This window comes from Anomaloglossus baeobatrachus, chromosome 1 (assembly GCF_048569485.1).
Source record: "Anomaloglossus baeobatrachus isolate aAnoBae1 chromosome 1, aAnoBae1.hap1, whole genome shotgun sequence".
Taxonomy (NCBI): Eukaryota; Metazoa; Chordata; class Amphibia; order Anura; family Aromobatidae; genus Anomaloglossus; species Anomaloglossus baeobatrachus.
In genome coordinates, this window is record NC_134353.1 from 199,632,771 (window position 1) to 199,652,391 (window position 19,621).

The 19,621-nt window shown below is 52.5% G+C and overlaps 1 protein-coding gene across 2 annotated transcripts in view; it reads right to left on the reverse strand.

The window, feature by feature from the left end:
* The window catches only part of RBM46 (RNA binding motif protein 46), a 120,443-nt gene that overhangs the window by 65,058 nt on the left and 35,764 nt on the right, over window positions 1-19,621 (reverse strand). For both annotated transcript variants that reach the window (XM_075347653.1, XM_075347659.1), the window contains exons 2-3: window positions 14,375-14,539; window positions 12,338-12,805 (exon numbers count right to left, since the gene is read on the reverse strand). In XM_075347653.1, the coding sequence (XP_075203768.1) occupies window positions 12,338-12,805; window positions 14,375-14,539 (633 nt within the window). The remainder of the gene's footprint in view (window positions 1-12,337; window positions 12,806-14,374; window positions 14,540-19,621) is intronic.

Genomic DNA, 19,621 nt, shown 5'->3' on the forward strand with positions numbered 1-19,621 from the left:
ACTTCTGAGGACGCGGCTTTGCGCGCCAGATGGGTTTACGATCCTTGGCTGCGGTAGTGGACGAGGCTGAGGGCTTAGAGGCTGACCAGTTAGAGGAACGAAAGGAACGAAACCTCGATTGGTTCCTGCCCTGGACAGGTCTCTTGGCTTTAGCTTGTGGCAAGGAAGTACTCTTCCCTCCAGTCGCTTCCTTAGTTATTTCATCCAGTTGTTCACCAAACAGCCGGGACCCAGCAAAGGGGAGGCCCGCAAGATACTTCTTAGAAGAAGCGTCTGCCTTCCACTCTCGAAGCCACAAAATCCTGCGGATCGCGAGAGAGTTAGCGGAGGCCACCGCCGTGCGGTGAGAAGCCTCCAGAATGGCAGACATGGCGTAGGATGAAAAAGACGAAGCCTGAGAAATTAAGGCCTCCATCTCAGGCATAGAGTCCCTGGTGAGGGAATGTATCTCCGCCAGAGAGGCAGAGACTGCCTTAAGAGCCCACACTGCCGCAAAAGACAGGGAGAAGGAGGCTCCTGCCGCCTCATATACAGACTTGGCCAGAAGGTCAACCTGTCGGTCAGTGGGATCCTTAAGAGAGGTGCCATCAGCCACCGCTACGACTGTGCGGGCTGAGATTCTAGACACCGGAGGGTCTACCTTTGGGGACTGAGCCCACTCCTTTACCACATCTGGTGGAAAGGGAAAACGGTCATCAGAACTACGCTTTGGAAAGCGTTTGTCCGGACAGGCCCTGGGTTTGGTGACAGTGGCCTGAAAACTGGAGTGGTTAAAAAACGTACTCCGAGCCATCCTAGGTGAGGCAAACTGATGTATCTCCACCAGAGAGGCTGGTTCCTCTGACACTGGTGGCGTGAGGTTCAGAACGGAGTTAATGGACGCAATCAAGTCACTAACGTCCGCATCATCCTCAGACAAGGCAATGGGGTACCTAGAGCTAGCGTCTGAACCCACAGTAAAAGTATCCTCCTCGCCCTGCACCTCGGCCCGAGAATCAGAGCCGTGGGACGAGGAAGGAGAAGGGTCCCTGCGTCTCCGTTTAGGAGGACGGGGTCCTAAAACATGCTCTGAGGGCTCTGCAGAGCTCGGAGCAACAGAGGCATCCTGAGAAGGAGGCTGATGCATGGTCTGCAGTGTCCGGGACAGTTGTCCCATAGAGTCGGCAAAAGACTGGGAAATAGCTCTGGAAAAAGATGCTACCCAGGCCGGGGGATCAGCCACCGGGGCTGGAGTGGCCGGAGGAACCCCTGAGGAGGCTCCAGGCTGAGGGACCACCATGTTAGAGCAGGCATCACAATGTGGGTATGTGCTTGGCTCTGGCAGAATGAGCTTACAAGCAGTGCATATAGCGTACAGCTTTGCAGCCTTGCTCCTAGTGACAGACATGCTGCTGAGGTGGAGGCTCTGCAGCAAGAATACACTCCTGTAGAATGCCCTGAGAGTGTATAATAAAAAGCCCACAACCAGAGGTTGTGGCTTACCAGACCGCTCTCTGTGTGCCCTCCGGATTCCACAGCTCAGACCCCCAGTGAAGCGTCAGCCCTCTCCAAAAGCAGCAGCTGCAGCATCCAGCGCCGATCAGTGTAAGAACGCTGAGAAAATGGCGCTGGAAGGAGGAGGGGGGCGGGGAGAAGCCCAAGAGCGGGAAACCGGAGGCCCAAGGAGAGATACAGGGGAGGGCACATCTCCACAGAAAGGAGTGTCCTCCCCTCTGCTAGCCGGCCGGTGGGCGGCGCCACCTATGCATCTGCATGAGTGACATGCAGGGACGCTGAAACCGAAACTAGGCCCAAACTGAAGCCGGGGCCTAGATTAGTAGCGTGCGGCCGACGAGCAGGCACCCCGGCGCGGTTCTCCGGAAAAACACCGAGAACCGGACGGAATTACAGTAAAAGACAAATAACATACTCTCCCCTCAATAAAAGTACCCGGGACCCCTGAAAAACGTCTCAATACTTAGCTTTTGAGACGCAGGGCCATGTCCCTGAGGGAAGGTGAAATGCTCCGTCCAGCAGGAACCTGACAGGGCTGCGGATGGAGACCGGTCTCCTGCACAGCAGAGAGGACAGAGATGGCTCCCACTTCAAACCAGAGCCTGAAAAGGATGTTGAAGGAGCGCGGCATGTGAAGGCTCCAGCCTTGCAAAGTCAACCTTAACAGCACCGCCGACACAGTGGGGTGTGAAGGGACATGCCGGGAGTCCAGGTTGGACCCGCTTTTGGGTCTTCCAAATCTTTAAAAATAAAAACTTAAAAATGAAAAAAATCAGAGAATGCATGTGTGTGTGTGACCTCCTGAAACACAAAGCATTGAACTGGTTAGATTGTCATCCAGGGGGTGTATATAGCCCGGAGGGAGGAGCTACACGTTTTAAGTGTAGTACTTTGAGTGTCCTCCGGAGGCAGTAGCTATACACCCATGGTCTGGGTCTCCCATGGAAGGAACGATGAAGAAACGGTTGCTTCAACTAGGTAGCTTTTTTTTTCACAAGGGTAACAGGAAAAAATGCACCATAAAGAAGGGAATTTTGTTTACTTACCGTAAATTCCTTTTCTTCTAGCTCCAATTGGGAGACCCAGACAATTGGGTGTATAGCTTCTGCCTCCGGAGGCCACACAAAGTATTACACTTAAAAGTGTAAAGCCCCTCCCCTCTGCCTATACACCCTCCCGTGCATCACGGGCACCTCAGTTTTGGTGCAAAAGCAAGAAGGAGGAAACTTATAAATTGGTCTAAAGCAAATTCAATCCGAAGGATGTTCGGAGAACTGAAAACCATAAACCAAGAACAATTCAACATGAACAACATGTGTACACAAAGAACAACAGCCCGAAGGGAACAGGGGCGGGTGCTGGGTCTCCCAATTGGAGCTAGAAGAAAAGGAATTTACGGTAAGTAAACAAAATTCCCTTCTTCTTTGTCGCTCCATTGGGAGACCCAGACAATTGGGACGTCCAAAAGCAGTCCCTGGGTGGGTAAAAGAATACCTCGGTAAAAGAGCCGTAAAACGGCCCCTTCCTACAGGTGGGCAACCGCCGCCTGAAGGACTCGCCTACCTAGGCTGGCATCTGCTGAAGCGTAGGTATGCACTTGATAGTGTTTCGTGAAAGTGTGCAGACTCGACCAGGTAGCCGCCTGACACACCTGCTGAGCCGTAGCCTGGTGCCGCAAAGCCCAGGACGCACCCACGGCTCTGGTAGAATGGGCCTTCAGCCCTGAAGGAACCGGAAGCCCAGAAGAACGGTAGGCTTCAAGAATTGGTTCCTTGATCCACCGAGCCAAGGTTGACTTAGAAGCCTGCGACCCTTTACGCTGGCCAGCGACAAGGACGAAGAGCGCATCCGAGCAGCGCAGGGGCGCCGTACGAGAAATGTAGAGTCTGAGTGCTCTCACCAGATCTAACAAGTGCAAATCCTTTTCCCATTGGTGAACTGGATGAGGACAAAAAGAAGGTAAGGAGATATCCTGATTGAGATGAAAAGGGGATACCACCTTTGGGAGAAACTCCGGAACCGGACGCAGAACCACCTTGTCCTGGTGAAATACCAGGAAGGGGGCTTTGCATGAGAGCGCTGCTAGCTCAGACACTCTCCGAAGCGATGTGACTGCCACTAGGAAGACCACCTTCTGCGAAAGGCGTGAAAGAGAAATATCTCTCATTGGCTCGAAAGGTGGTTTCTGAAGAGCCGTTAGCACCCTGTTCAGATCCCAGGGTTCTAGCGGACGCTTGTAAGGAGGGACTATGTGGCAAACCCCCTGCAGGAACGTGCGTACCTGTGGAAGCCTGGCTAGACGCTTTTGAAAAAACACCGAGAGCGCCGAGACTTGTCCCTTAAGTGAGCCGAGAGACAACCCCTTTTCCATTCCGGATTGCAGGAAGGACAGAAAAGTGGGCAAGGCGAATGGCCAGGGAGTAAAACCCTGATCAGAGCACCAGGATAAGAAGATCTTCCACGTCCTGTGGTAGATCTTAGCGGATGTTGGTTTCCTGGCCTGTCTCATAGTGGCAATGACCTCTTGAGATAACCCTGAAGACGCTAGGATCCAGGACTCAATGGCCACACAGTCAGGTTGAGGGCCGCAGAATTCAGATGGAAAAATGGCCCTTGAGACAGCAAGTCTGGTCGGTCTGGTAGTGCCCACGGTTGGCCTACTGTGAGATGCCACAGATCCGGGTACCACGACCTCCTCGGCCAGTCTGGAGCGACGAGGATGGCGCGGCGGCAGTCGGACCTGATCTTGCGTAACACTCTGGGCAGCAGAGCCAGAGGAGGAAATACATAAGGCAGTCGAAACTGCGACCAATCCTGAACTAACGCGTCTGCCGCCAGAGCTCTGTGATCTTGAGAACGTGCCATGAATGCCGGGACCTTGTTGTTGTGCCGGGACGCCATAAGGTCGACGTCCGGCTTCCCCCAGAGGCAACAGATCTCTTGAAACACGTCCGGGTGAAGAGACCATTCCCCTGCGTCCATGCCCTGGCGACTGAGAAAGTCTGCTTCCCAGTTTTCTACGCCCGGGATGTGAACTGCGGAGATGGTGGAGGCTGTGGCTTCCACCCACAGCAGAATCCGCCGAACTTCCTGGAAGGCTTGCCGACTGCGTGTGCCGCCTTGGTGGTTGATGTATGCCACCGCCGTGGCATTGTCCGACTGAATTCGGATCTGCCTGCCTTCCAGCCACGGCTGGAACGCCTTTAGGGCTAGATACACTGCCCTTATCTCCAGAACATTGATCTGAAGGGAGGACTCTGGCTGAGTCCAGGTACCCTGAGCCCTGTGGTGGAGAAAGACAGCTCCCCACCCCGACAGACTCGCGTCCGTCGTGACCACAGCCCAGGATGGGGGCAGGAAGGATTTCCCCTTCGACAAAGAAGTGGGAAGAAGCCACCACTGAAGGGAGGCCTTGGCCGCCCGAGAAAGGGAGACGTTCCTGTCGAGGGACGTCGACTTCCTGTCCCATTTGCGGAGAATGTCCCATTGAAGTGGATGCAGATGAAACTGCGCAAAAGGAACTGCCTCCATTGCTGCCACCATCTTCCCTAGGAAGTGCATGAGGCGCCTCAAGGGGTGCGACTGGGCTTGAAGGAGCGATTGCACCCCTGTCTGTAGTGACCGCTGTTTGTCCAGCGGAAGCTTTACTATCGGTGAGAGAATATGAAACTCCATGCCGAGATATGTCAGTGATTGGGCCGGTGTCAATTTTGACTTTGGGAAATTGATGATCCACCCGAATCTCTGGAGAGTCTCCAGAGCAATGTTCAGGCTGTGTTGGCATGCCACCCGAGAGGGGGCCTTGACAAGCAGATCGTCTAAGTAAGGGATCACCGAGTGTCCCTGAGAGTGTAGGACTGCTACCACTGTTGCCATGACTTTGGTGAAGACCCGTGGGGCTGTCGCCAGGCCAAAAGGCAGTGCCACGAACTGAAGGTGTTCGTCTCCTATGGCGAAGCGCAGGAAGCGCTGATGCTCTGGTGCAATCGGCACGTGGAGATAAGCATCCCTGATGTCGATTGATGCTAGGAAGTCTCCTTGGGACATTGAGGCGATGACGGAGCGGAGAGACTCCATCCGGAACCGCCTGGTTTTCACGTGTCTGTTGAGCAGTTTTAGGTCCAGAACGGGACGGAAAGATCCGTCCTTTTTTGGCACCACAAACAAGTTGGAGTAAAACCCGTGGCCCCATTGTTGAAGGGGAACAGGGATCACCACTCCTTCTGCCTTCAGAGTGCTCACCGCCTGAAGAAGAGCATCGGCTCGCTCGGGGGGTGGAGATGTTCTGAAGAAACGAGTCGGAGGACGAGAGCTCAACTCTATCCTGTAACCGTGAGACAGAATGTCTCTCACCCATCGGTCTTGGACATGTGGCAACCAGGCGTCGGAAAAGCGGGAGAGCCTGCCACCGACCGAGGATGCGGTTTGGGGAGGCTGAAAGTCATGAGGAGGCCGCTTTGGGAGCGGTTCCTCCGGCGTTCTTCTTAGGACGTGACTTAGACCGCCATGAATCGGAGTTCCTCTGACCCTTCTGTGGCCTGTTGGACGAGGAGAATTGAGACCTGGCTGAGGCCCGAAAGGACCGAAACCTCGATTGAACCTTCCTTTGTGGAGGTCTGCTTGGTTTGGACTGGGGTAAGGACGAGTCCTTTCCCTTGGATTGTTTAATGATTTCATCCAATCGCTCGCCAAACAGGCGGTCGCCAGAAAATGGCAACCCGGTTAAGAACTTTTTGGAAGCAGAGTCTGCCTTCCATTCACGTAGCCACATGGCCCTGCGTACTGCCACCGAATTGGCGGATGCTACCGCCGTACGGCTCGCAGAGTCCAGGACAGCATTCATGGCGTAGGACGCAAACGCCGACGCCTGAGATGTTAAGGACACAACCTGTGGAGTAGAGGCACGTGTGACTGCATTAATCTCAGACTGACAAGCTGAGATAGCTTGGAGTGCCCATACGGCTGCGAATGCCGGAGCAAAGGACGCGCCGATAGCTTCATAGATGGATTTCATCAGGAGCTCTATCTGCCTGTCAGTGGCATCCTTGAGTGATGCACCATCTTCCACTGCGACTATGGATCTAGCCGCCAGTCTAGAAACCGGCGGATCCACCTTGGAACACTGAGCCCAACCCTTGACTACGTCAGCGGGGAAGGGGTAACGTGTGTCATTAAGGCGCTTAGTAAAGCGCTTATCCGGAAAAGCTCGGTGTTTCTGGACTGCATCCCTGAAGTCGGAGTGATCAAGAAACGCACTCCGTGTACGTTTGGGAAACCTAAAACGGAATTGCTCCTGCTGAGAAGCTGACTCCTCAATCGGAGGAGCTGGAGGAGAAAGATTCAACACCTGATTGATGGACGCTATAAGGTCGTTTACTATGGCGTCCCCCTCAGGTGTATCAAGGTTGAGAGCGGCGTCAGTATCAGAGCCCTGATCTGCCACCTCCGCTTCATCCTCCAGAGAGTCCTCATGCTGAGACCCTGAACAGTGTGATGAAGTCGAGGGAAGCTCCCAGCGAGCCCGTTTAGCCGGTCTGAGACTGCGGTCTGTGTCGGAGTCCTCACCGTGAGACCTATGAGTCGCCCCAGGAGCACTTTGCTGCTCCAACCGAGGGGGGCCTGGGGTCAATGATTCAACAGTGGCCGGGGCCTGTGTTACCGGTCTGGACTGCAAAGCTTCTAGTATCTTAGCAGACCATTTATCCATAGACTCAGCAAGTTTGTCAGCGAATACTGCAAACTCTGTCCCTGTCACCTGGACAGTGGCAGCAGGTAGTCCCACCGGGGACGAGGGTCCCGACAGTGGCAGAGGCTCCGGCTGAGTGAGTGTCACAGGGGCCGAGCATTGCACACAATGAGGGTAGGTGGAACCTGCAGGAAGCACAGCCGCACATGAGGTACAGGTAGCAAAGTAAGCCTGTGCCTTGGCACCCTTGCTTTTTGCGGACGACATGCTGTAGTCTCCTTTTTGAGCAATCAAAGAGGGTGATATAGCCGGAGCAATAGTGCGGCCGTACAGAGTAAATGTATACAATATAAGCATATAAATATACGCTACGGCACCCAGGGGGGCCAGCACCTAGTAACAGGTGCGGCTTACCGACCGCCCGCAGCGGTTGTGTGACCACCAGATTCCCTGCCTGGGCCTCCCAGAGCTGTGGAGCTCAGTGTTGTCTCCCCTCTGAAGTTCTCCAGCGTCAGAAGTGCTGATAGCAATGGCTGCCAGCGTTCAGAGAGGAGGAGGGAGCCGTGGGCGTGCCTGTAAAAGTGCGGGAATCTGGTGCCCCACGGTGCTCAGTGAGGGGGGAGGAGGATACTAAGTATGCTCCAGCCCTCAGCGCTGACGTCCAGTGCAGCGTCCCGCCCTTACCCCTGACTGGCAGGCCCGGGGGCGGGAATATGCGGTACTAGGCCGCAAAAGCCGGGGAGTAAAGTTATAAGCGCGGCCGGCAAACAAGCGCGGTCAGCGCGGTAGTCCCGGCGCACCAACACACCCAGCAGCTGCTGCAGCGTCCATACACAGGCGCTCTATGCGCCGTCCCCAAGGGGACACAGAGTACCTCAGAGGAGCAGGGCCTGTCCCTGACGATACCCGGTCTCCTGTCCAGCAGATTCCCCCAGGGGCTGCGGAGGGAGCACGGTCCCAGTGCCTGGTGACCGGTTAGGATCCCACTTCACCCAGAGCCCCTAAGGGATGGGGAAGGAAAACAGCATGTGGCTCCTGCCTATGTACCCGCAATGGGTACCTCAACCTTAACAGCACCGCCGACCAGAGTGGGGTGAGAAGGGAGCATGCCGGGAGCCCTGTTAGGGGCCCTCTTTTCTTCCATCCGAAATAGTCAGCAGCTGCTGCTGACTAAATTGTGGAGCTTGCGTGGATGTGTGCCTCCTTCGCACAAAGCATAAAAACTGAGGTGCCCGTGATGCACGGGAGGGTGTATAGGCAGAGGGGAGGGGCTTTACACTTTTAAGTGTAATACTTTGTGTGGCCTCCGGAGGCAGAAGCTATACACCCAATTGTCTGGGTCTCCCAATGGAGCGACAAAGAAATGTATTGTGCATTTTCTCCTGAGTACGCAGATACCTCATATGTGGTGGAAATCAAATGTTTGGACACACAGCAGTGCTCGGAAGGCAAGGAGCGCCATTTGAATTTTGAGTGCAAAATTAGCTGCACCTGTTAGCGGACGCCATGTCGGGTTTGAAGACCCCCTGAGGTGCCTAAACAATGGAGCTCCCCCACAAGTGACCCCATTTTGGAAACTAGAGCCCTCAAATAATTGTTCTAGATGTTTGGTGAGCACTTTGAACACCTGGGGGCTTCACAGAAGTTTTTAGCGTTGAGCCGTGAAAAGAAAAAACACTTTTTTTACAACAAAACGGTTGCTTCAACTAGGTAGCTTTTTTTTTCACAAGGGTAACAGGAAAAAATGCACCATAAAATGTATTGTGCATTTTCTCCAGAATACGCAGATACCTCATATGTGGTGGAAATCAAATCTTTGGACACACGGCTGTGCTCGGAAGGCAAGGAGCGCCATTTGAATTTTTGAGTGCAAAATTAGCTGCACTCATTAGCGGACGCCATGTCACGTTTGGAGACCCCCTATGGTGCCTAAACAGTGGAGCTCCCCCACAAGTGACACCATTTTGGAAACTAGAGCCCTCAAATAATTTTTCTAGATGTTTGGTGAGCACTTTGAACACCTGGGGGCTTCACAGAAGTTTATAGCGTTGAGCCGTGAAAAGAAGAAAATTTTTTTTTACCACAAAACGGTTGCTTCAACTAGGTAGCTTTTTTTTTCACAAGGCTATCAGAAAAAATGCACCATAAAATGTATTGTGCATTTTCTCCTGAGTACGCAGATACCTCATATGTGGTGGAAAGTAATTGTTTGGGTGCATGGCGGGGCTCAGAAGAGAAGGAGCGCCATTTGACAGCAAAATTGGTTGGAATCATTAGCGGACGCCATGTCACGTTTGCAGACCCCCTATGGTGCCTAAACAGTGGAGATCCCCCACAAGTGACACCATTTTGGAAACTAAAGCCCTCAAATAATTGTTCTAGATGTTTGGTGAGCACTTTGAACACCTGGGGGCTTCACAGAAGTTTATAGCGTTGAGCCGTGAAAAGAAAAAATTTTTTTTTTTTTTACCACAAAACGGTTGCTTCAACTAGGTAGCTTTTTTTTTCACAAGGGTAACAGGAAAAAATGCACCATAAAACGTATTGTGCAATTTCTCCTGAGTACACAGACACCTCATATGTGGTGGAAAGTAATTGTTTGGGCGCATGGCGGGGCTCAGAAGAGAAGGAGCGCCATTTGACTTTTCAAACGCACAGACGCACAGATGCACTGATCGGCCGCTGCAGGACGCACGGTCGGATGCGATAAAAAAAAGCGTCGGGGATACGTAAAAAAAAAAGTAACGCCAAAAATTGACCATGGATGCAGATACGTTATGTGCATCCCTGATCAGCGCTTGGCGGGATGCACGGACGGATGCGATACAAAAAGCGTCGCAAATACGGAAAAAAGTCACGCCAAAAATTGAGCAGGGATGCCGATCCGTTATCTGCATCCCTAATCAGCGCTCGGCGGGACGCATGGACGGATGTGATACAAAAAGCGTCGTGAATACGGAAAAAAGTCACGCCAAAAACTGACCACGGATGCAGATCCGTTATCTGCATCCCTGATCAGCGCTCGGCGGGACGCACGGACGGATGCGATACAAAAAGCGTCGTGAATACGGAAAAAAGTCACGCCAAAAATTGACCATGGATGCCGATCCGTTATGTGCATCCCTGATCAGCGCTTGGCGGGACGCACGGACGGATGAGGTGTAAAAATGGACAGGGGATACGGGAAAAAAAAAAAAAAGTTATACTCACAGTACCCAGAGGACTAGCAGGAGGATCACTGACCAGAAGAGCTGCAGAGGAACAGATGGCAGAGAGATGGACAGCTTTACAGGAGCAGCAGGCAGATCAGCAGAATGCCCAGGAAGGACCCAGCGATGGACGCAGATGTGATCAGGCCGGTGAAGACAGGTAAGAGGACGTCGGGGGAGAGCAGAGGGGGAGTGAGAGCAGAGGGGGGGGGAGAGCAGAGGGGGAGAGGGGGGGGGTGAGAGCAGAGGGGGGGAGAGCAGAGGGGGAGACCGGAGAGGGAGCTGCAGAAGCAGAATAGAGATAATGGGGGAGGCAGTCAGATCGCGGGGGGAGCAGATCGGGATGTCGGGGGGGTGGGGGGTTGGGGGGAGCAGATCGGGATGTCGGGGGGGGCACGGCAGGGGCTATCACGGCAGCGCGCAGGGGCACCACGGGAGCTGCAAAGTGAGCACAGTACTCACGTGCAGCAGCAGCGGTGACCTCAGCTACGGCGGCGGCGGCAGCAGCAGCGGTGGCGTGGTACCACAAGTACCAGCCACTGCACGCTGCAGACATGTTGGGGGAGGGCTCGCAGGCCAGCACAGGCCTGGGGAGGACGGCCACCGGCAGATCAGACCGCCCCACTGCACACTGATTGGAGCGATTGCGCGTCATAGCACGATCGCTCCAATCAGTGCTGCAGGGGCTGGGGGCGGCATGTTTGAGGTCCACCTATGATATGCTGCAGCAGCTGCGGCATCTCATAGCTGGATCTCACAGGATCGCACCAATTCGGGCATTATTTTTGCCGAAATTAGTGCGATCGATGTGGTTGGCGGTTCAGATTTGAACAGCCAATCACATCGCTCGTCGATAGGGGGTGGTGATGCCGCCCCCCCTGGGGTCAAGCAAAGGTCCCCTGCTGTAAGAAACAGCAGGGGACATCATTTGAAAGCCGTTGCTATGGCCACGGCAATCAAATGAAGTTTAGGCAGTAAAATTACGTCCCTGGTCGTTAAGTCACGTTAAAATAGGACGTAATTTTACTACCCGCGGTCGTGAAGGGGTTAATACTAAAAGGTCAGAGACCAGATTCACAAACAAACATGAATAAATAATGTGCAAAAAGTGTAATAACAAATGCTAGGAGGGTGAATGATCACACAGACTGGCCCTAAATCAGCCCTAGTCAGCCTCTCCCTACCTAGCAATAGAGGGTATGACGCCCTAGGGTTATGGCGCCCCCATTCACCAACGGGGAAACCGTGCCTGACCCTAATAGGCCCTGCACAGCACATACAAACACCACTTAATAATTAAAGAGACTCTGGTGCCAGGCAATGATTAGGGGACAGTGTAGAATTTTATTGGGGTTTCCTTTTCTTGTTTTTGAAACCTATTCCCCTATTTTTTCTTATAGGCTGCGGCCTGGTTATTCAATGATCTGTCTAAGAACCAGCCATCAAAACCCACATGTAGCTTCCAAACACGTTCAGCAAAGACCATGGGGCCGATTCATCAAGACTGGAGAAGTGTACACAAAAGGCAGCAAACTTATTAAGAGGCGCACATCACTTTGACAATGACTTCGGGACATCTGAGTGGCATGCGCAGCGCCAGCAATGCTACTCCAGCGGCACAATTGATGAGTTTGATAAGTGACCGTGCCCATGTCCTGCCTCCTGACATTTCGGCATATCTAATTCAAATTGGAGTGACAAAAGGCGCAATATTTTTGTGCAACAATTTTGTGTGTTTTCAAATCTTTTATGCCTCTTTTCTGGCATAAAAGCTTTGATGAATCGGCCATTATTTTTATATGCTTCACTTGTACTATGCATAAAACTAGAGAAATCTGTGGAAACCCACGTGTGGCTTTTCATGTGCTGTTATCAGACATACTGCAGCTCAGCCATATGTTGTTCAGTTACCTAAGAAAAGAGAAGGATCACAGAAGAAAGTAATCACCTGGAATCAGTTTCCTTCTAGCCATGGCAGCCGCTCTGTGAGATTCAAATTCCACAAAAGCAAATCCTCGGTTCTTAGTTTTGTCAATGGCACTTGGGTACACAATGACATCCACGACTCCTTCGGTCACTTTCCTCATTTCTTCCAATATTTCCTCTTTCTTCTTTTCCTTTGGAATGGCACCGATAAAGAGTCTGCAGTTGTCTAAACTCACACAGACTCCAATGAACTTGCCGGGACGGATCTCGTAATTATTCAGCATTCTAATAGCTAGCAAGGCATCGTCTTTATTTGTATACATGACGAACGCATACCCTCGATTCTCCCCACTAAATTCCATCATTAGCCGAAATTCGTAGATTATTCCGGCTCTTTCAAATACTGGGACAAGTTCATCTTCATACATGTCACGGGGTATTTTTCCAACAAACACTTCACAGCCCCGAGGTGGAGGAGGACCTTCCCAGCCTAAGAGATAAAGAGGATTTCACACTGTAAACATCAGTCAACTTCAAAATGATTATCATTTCTCTAGGTTTTTGTCATATCAGGTTGGTATACAGTACTTTTATTAAAAGGTACTCGCTTCTTACATCTGACATATCCACAGGATATGCTAGAAACTCGATACAGATCTACCAAAAGTTAAATTGACCCAAATAACACAGCACTGGTATATCAAGGCACAAAATAAGCAATTCAACATCTAACTTGGCATTGATCAAAGGCGATTTTGTCTTAATTTCCTTAAGTAAGGTAAGAAAAGTTATCAAGATGGTGCATTGGGAGTCATGCTAGGAATATTTTTATAACCATATGTAAATGGGGTTTTTCTCTAGAAAATAATCAAGCTTCTACAGTCTGTACACTCAATTCAGTCCCTGGACCAATCTAATTTAATACAATTGTTGTCCATAAACATTAGATTATTGTCAGACAAACCCAGTATCCATTTAATGTTTATGGAGGCTCGATCCGTCAGATGAGCTACCGTGGTTCCCCGAAAGTAAGGCCCTGTCTTACATTAATTTTACCCCCAAAAGTCCCACCCTGCCTTACTTTCGGGGGAGGCCTTACATTGGGAAAAAAAAAAAATTTTCAACAACATCCCCTGCAGCCTCCCCATTGTTTCACAGTCCGGCATCCACCCCATCCTCCCCCCTGCAGCCTCCCCATTGTTTCACAGTCCGGCATCCACCCCATCCTCCCCCCTGCAGCCTCCCCATTGTTTGAGAGTCCGGCATCCACCCCATCCTCCCCCCTGCAGCCTCCCCATTGTTTCACAGTCCGGCATCCACCACATCCTCCCCCCTGCAGCCTCCCCATTGTTTGAGAGTCCGGGATCCATCCCATCCTCCCCCCTGCAGCCTCCCCATACAGTGGTTCTGCCCCCCACTCTGCCACCACACACACTGACACATACGGTACCGGTACAGCCCCACACGGCACCCACACACATATCGTACCGGTACCGTACACACACACACACACTGACACATACAGCCCCATACGGCACCCATACACATACCGTACACATACCGTACGTACACACACACACACACACACACACACAGAGAGTTTCGGAACTTACCGTTACTTTCCTTCTGTTTCGATCTCCTCTGCGGTGCCGGGCTGACGATTTGGATGCCGGGGACGCTGGACCAATCGGAGCAAGCCTGCAGGCGGTGACGTCGCGGCTGATTCGGCCAATCAGCTGCGAGCCGGCTGACTGGCCAATCACAGCTCGAGCTGATGGCCAGCAGGGAGCCTGTGACGAACAGGCTGATCGGCCAATCAGCATCGAGCAGGAAGGATGGAGCGAGGGAACAGCGGCAGCGGTAAGTAACACCGCGACCACCACCCATAGGCGGCCTTACATTCCCCGGGCCCCCCCGCTACCCTGCCTTACAATTGGGGGGTGCCCTACATTGGCGGACCCCCCCGAAACCCCCACCCTGCCTTACTTTCGGGGAGGTCCTACTTTCGGGGAAACACGGTATATACAGGTTTAGATTTAGGGAGACAGTAAACACATACCTGGAGGAGGACCACCAAACTTGCGCTGTCCATTCTCTTGTACCATATTGTAGCCAGTCCTTTCCATTAATGCAAGCAAAGCAGCTTCATTCTGAGTCCCATTGTTAACTGTGCCACATCCATTAAGAATATCTGAGCATTCTTCACTCATAGCTGCAAAGTCATCTAGAAAAGAGAAAAACTATTAATGTACAGAAATGTATATGCAGCTAAGTAACCACTAAATCGGCCTCATGGAATACACTTGCTTTGAGCGCAACGGACACAGTCGAAGGGCTCATGTTCACTTGCTATTTTCATGCGCGAGTGCGATCCGATAAAAAAATCGGATTGCACTCGCACCAGTGTTAATCTATGGGACAGTGTCCTCTTGCTTAATTTTCTACAGAAAAAATCGTGCTCTCGGTGCAATCGCAGCACGCTGCGTTTTGCAGCATGTTTTGGCTCACGAACCCCCATACAACCATATGACAGTGTGTGACAGTGGAGGAGATGGGTAGAAAGTGGGTAGAGATGGGTAGAAAGTGTTCCTTTCATCTTCTCCGCACCTGTGATATGATCGCAAGATCGCATCACAGTCGCATTGCAAGCTATCCACAAGTGGACAAGAGCCCATATTATCAGATTCTAACCAGGAGTATTTTGTTTATGTAGTAAAGACCTGGTGACAGGTTTTACCCCTTTATGACCAATGACGTATATAGCACATCATGACCAAGTGTCAGTTCCCGTATCATGACGTACCATTTAGGTCATGGGTGAAAAATGTCACTCTGTGAAAAACACAGTGCTCTGTGCGGAAAGCGGTCACTGACAGCTGAGCGGCATGGGAAGAAATGCGGGGACCAATTACAGTGTTCCTCACCTTTCTGATCGCTGTGATAGGTCAGTCAATCAGCACTTCCCCGCACGATCAACGCCGGAACTCGGCTTAGGCTATGTTCACATTTCCGTTGTTTTGCATCAGTCACATGCGTTGCTTGACGCTTGTGAGTGATGCGTTGTACAACGGGTGACAAGAATTGTCATGAGAAAAAGCCGGAGGCCAGCTATTGTGAACGATCAGCTGATCTCCCGGCGGCTGGCTTTTGATAGCGATCAACTGATCTCCCGGCGGCCGGCTTTTGATAGCGATCAGCTGATCTCCCGGCGGCCGGCTTTTGATAGCGATCAGCTAATCTCCTGGCAGCCGGCTTTTATGAGAGCGATCGTTCACAATAGCCGGCTGCCGAGCGATCAGCTGATCGGTCCCAGAAGCCGGCTGCCGGGCGATCAGCTGATCGTCTGGCCGCCGAGAGAGACATTGATTTGAATGATTAAACACAAAATCTGAGCATGCGCAGTGAAAACAAAAGGATTCCTCTGCTCAAAAAGCGTTACATGCTGCGTTCCTGCCGCCCGATGGTCAGTCGTTCCACGAGTCGGGCGTCGGATGCAACACAAGGGCATCAGTCGCAATCCACCGCTCATACAAGCCTATGGGAACAACGGAATCCGCTAAATGGATTGCGTTGTTTATCAGAGCGGCGGATTGTGACTGATAATAAACAACGGAAATGTGAAAAAGGACATTTTTGTGTACTTACCGTAAAATGTCTTTCTTGGAGCCTTTCATTGGGGGACACAGACAGTGGGTTATATGTTGTCTCCAGGGGAGGCTTGACACTAGGTTTAAAAAAGAATTAGCTCTTCCTCCCACAGCATATAACCCCAGCTAGGCGGGAACTAGCTCAGTTTGGTGTAAAAGCAGTAGGAAAAGGACAACCAAAACCACAAGGGCGGGAGCTGTGTCCCAGAATGAAAGGCTCCAAGAAAGACATTTTACAGTGAGTACACAAAAATGTCCTTTCCTTTCTCGCCTTTTCATTGGGGGACACAGACAGTGGGACGTCCCAAAGCAGTCCCTGGGTGGGAACTGAACTATTAACAGTGTATAACATCAGCCTAAGAGCTGACTAACAACTGCAACTGCAGTGAACACATATCAAAACACTATCAAGAACCGAGCAGTGGCCACTTATAAATGGGCCACTGCCGCCTGAAGGACTTGTCTTCCAAGAGCAGCATCCGCGGATGCTGTTAGGGCCAGGTGGACGGGCGGACCCAGGAGGTGGATCCACTGGGCCGAACACCTTACTGAAGGCAAGGGGTCCGGTAGCCGGAGCACTACGGGTAGCAGGACAGTCCGTTAGAAAGAGTGGAACGTAGAAGTCCCTGGGACCACGGAGTCACTGATCGTAGTCCGGGTGACGGAGCTCAGGTTCGGAGGCCGAGATGTTGTCAGGCGGAGTCCGGAACCGATGGAGCGAGAGGACGGGTCACCACAGGGATCAGAGATGGTACGGACTGACGGGATGGCAGATAGTCAGCGTTCGGGGTTCGGGAATCGGCAGGACCGAATGGCGAGGCAGGAGCGGCTCTAGAAGAGAGATAGGTAAGTATACCAGCAGACACAAGGAGACCTCACTCCTAGCTTAGGAAACACGAAGAACAGGCCCCGCCCACTTGGACATTAAACCCCTTTATACCCTGTACCTGTGTGTTCAATATCCTGTCCGTGGACGCTGGCCCTTTAAGAAAGGGTCAATGACCGCGCGCGCGCCCTAATGCGCATGCGCGAGGCCCGGGTGCCAGAAGCCAGGGCAGGGAGCGGCGAACAGGAGGCAGGGGAGCCGGGCTGGAGCGAAGCTGCCGGCGGATGCTGGGAGCGGGGACCGGGACGCCTGGGGATCATAGGTGAGGGGGCCTGGAGGCTGTGGAGCGGGGGACGCCAGACAGAGGAGCCGGGAGGCGAGCCAGGGAAGCCGGGGAGCGTGGCAGGGGAGCCGGGGAGCTGGGCAGGGGACCCGGGGAGCGTGACAGATGCATGCGTATGCACTCTGTAGAATTTTGTGAACGTGTGCACACTGGACCAGGTAGCGACCTTGCAAAGTTGGGCCGCCGAAGCCTGATGGCGGATCGCCCAGGAGGCACCCACTGCTCGTGTAGAGTGGGCCCGCACAGATTGAGGGGGAACGGCACCTCGTGCTTTGTATGCCTCACAGATGGCAGTCCTGATCCATCGAGAAATCGTGCATTTAGATGCCGGGTTGCCCTTTTTGTGTCCCACTGGGAGAACAAAGAGGGCATCGGACTTGCGCAACAGCGCTGTTCTGGAGATGTAGATCTGCAGAGCCCTGACAAGATCGAGAGTGTGAAGGGCTTTCTCAAAAGAGTGGACCGGGGCCGGGCAGAATGACGGCAACACAATGTCCTCGTTCAGGTGGAAAGAGGATACGACCTTCGGAAGGAAGGCGGGGGAAGGCCACCTTATCATGATGGAATATCAGGTAAGGTAAGCGACAGGAAAGAGCTGCCAGTTCGGACACTCGCCTGATAGAGGTAATAGCGACTAAAAAGGCAACTTTCCAAGACAGTCGTTGAAGAGAGATTTCTCTCAGAGGTTCGAAAGGAGGAAGTTGAAGGACTCCCAGAACCAGATTCAGATCCCAGGGATCTAAGGGGTGGCGATAAGGAGGGACCAAATGCACTACCCCTTGAAGAAAGGTACGGACCTGAGGGTGAGAAGCCAGCTGCTTCTGGAAAAAAAATCGACAAGGCAGAAACTTGTCCTTTAAGGGTACTGAGAGCAAGACCTGAGTCCAGACCGTCTTGCAGAAAAGTAAGAACATTAGGTATTGAAAAGGTCAGGAGCGACCGATTATGACGGTCACACCAGGAAAGATAGGTCTTCCAGGTTCTGTGGTAAATGCTGGCGGGCTTCCGAGCATTAAGCATGGTATGAACTACCCTGGAAGAAAAACCCGATTTGGCTAGAATCAGGGATTCAAGCGCCATGCCGTCAAATGCAGCTGTGCTGTATTTTGGTGGAATAATGGACCTTGCGACAGAAGATCCGGGCGGTCGGGAAGATGCCAGGGAGAGTCACTGAGAAGTTGGAGGAGCTCTGGATACCAGGCTCTCCTGGGCCAGTTCGGGGCCACGAGGATCACCGGGATTCCCTCCGCTTTGATTTTCTTGATTACTCTCGGAATGAGAGGAAACGGAGGGAAGATGTAGAGCAGGCGAAACTGCGACCATGGAAAGACTAGGGCGTCGGAGCCGAGCGCTAGCGGGTCTCTCGACCGAGATATGAAGGGACGTATTTTGGCATTCATTCGAGACGCCATGAGGTCCACATCCGGGAGTCCCCAACGAAGAGTGATCTGATGGAACACTTCGTCGTGGAGGGACCATTCCCCTGCCGCTAGACCTTGCCTGCTGAGAAAGTCTGCGGCCCAGTTGTCTACCCCTGGGATATGGACAGCTGAAATAATGGGGATGTGCTTCTCTGCCCAAAGCAGAATCCTGGATACTTCCTTCATCGCTGCCTTGCTGCAAGTTCCTCCCTGACAGTTGATGTAAGCCACGGCCGTGGCATTGTCTGACTGGATCCGAACAGGGAGGCCCAATAGTAAGGGTTGAAAATTCTGAAGGGCCAAAAATATGGCTCTGATCTCCAGAACATTGATGTGCAGAGAGAGCTCAGAAGGAGACCAGCGTCCCTGAACAGTGTGGTGGAGAAATACCGCCCCCCAGCTTATCAGGCTGGCATCCATCGTGACTACCTGCCAGTGGACCGGGCGGAAGGACTTCCCTTGAGATAGTGATGAGGCTTGAGTCCACCAGACGAGGGAGCTGAGCGCAGACCGATATAGGCGGACTGACCGGTCCAGGGAAGCTGGATTCTTGTCCCAGGAGGATAGAAGATCCAGTTGTAGAGGGCGCAGATGGAATTGGGCAAAGGACACGGCTTCTATGACCGCCACCATCTTGCCTAACACTCTCATTCCATTCCGAAGGGATGTGTGACGGCGAGAGCGGAGGGATTGGGCGGCCCGGATCAGGGAAGACCTCTTGTCCTATGGAAGAAAAACCAGGGACTGAGCCGTGTCTATCAGCATACCTAGAAAGGTGATGCGCTGATGAGGAATGAGGGATGACTTGTTGGAAGTTGCTAAGCCACCCTAGCCTTGACAGCGTGTCTAGGCAAATCTGCACGCTTTCTGAGCAAACGTGAAGAGAGCTCCCTTTGACAAGAAGGTCGTCCAAATAGGGAACGACCAGGATGCCTCTGGGGTGTAAAATGGACATGACGGCCGCCATGACCTTTGTGAAGACCCGAGGCGCAGTAGCCAGCCCAAAGGGGAGGGCCCTGAATTGGAAATGACGGTGTCCTACGGCAAAGCGAAGGAACCGTTGATGAGA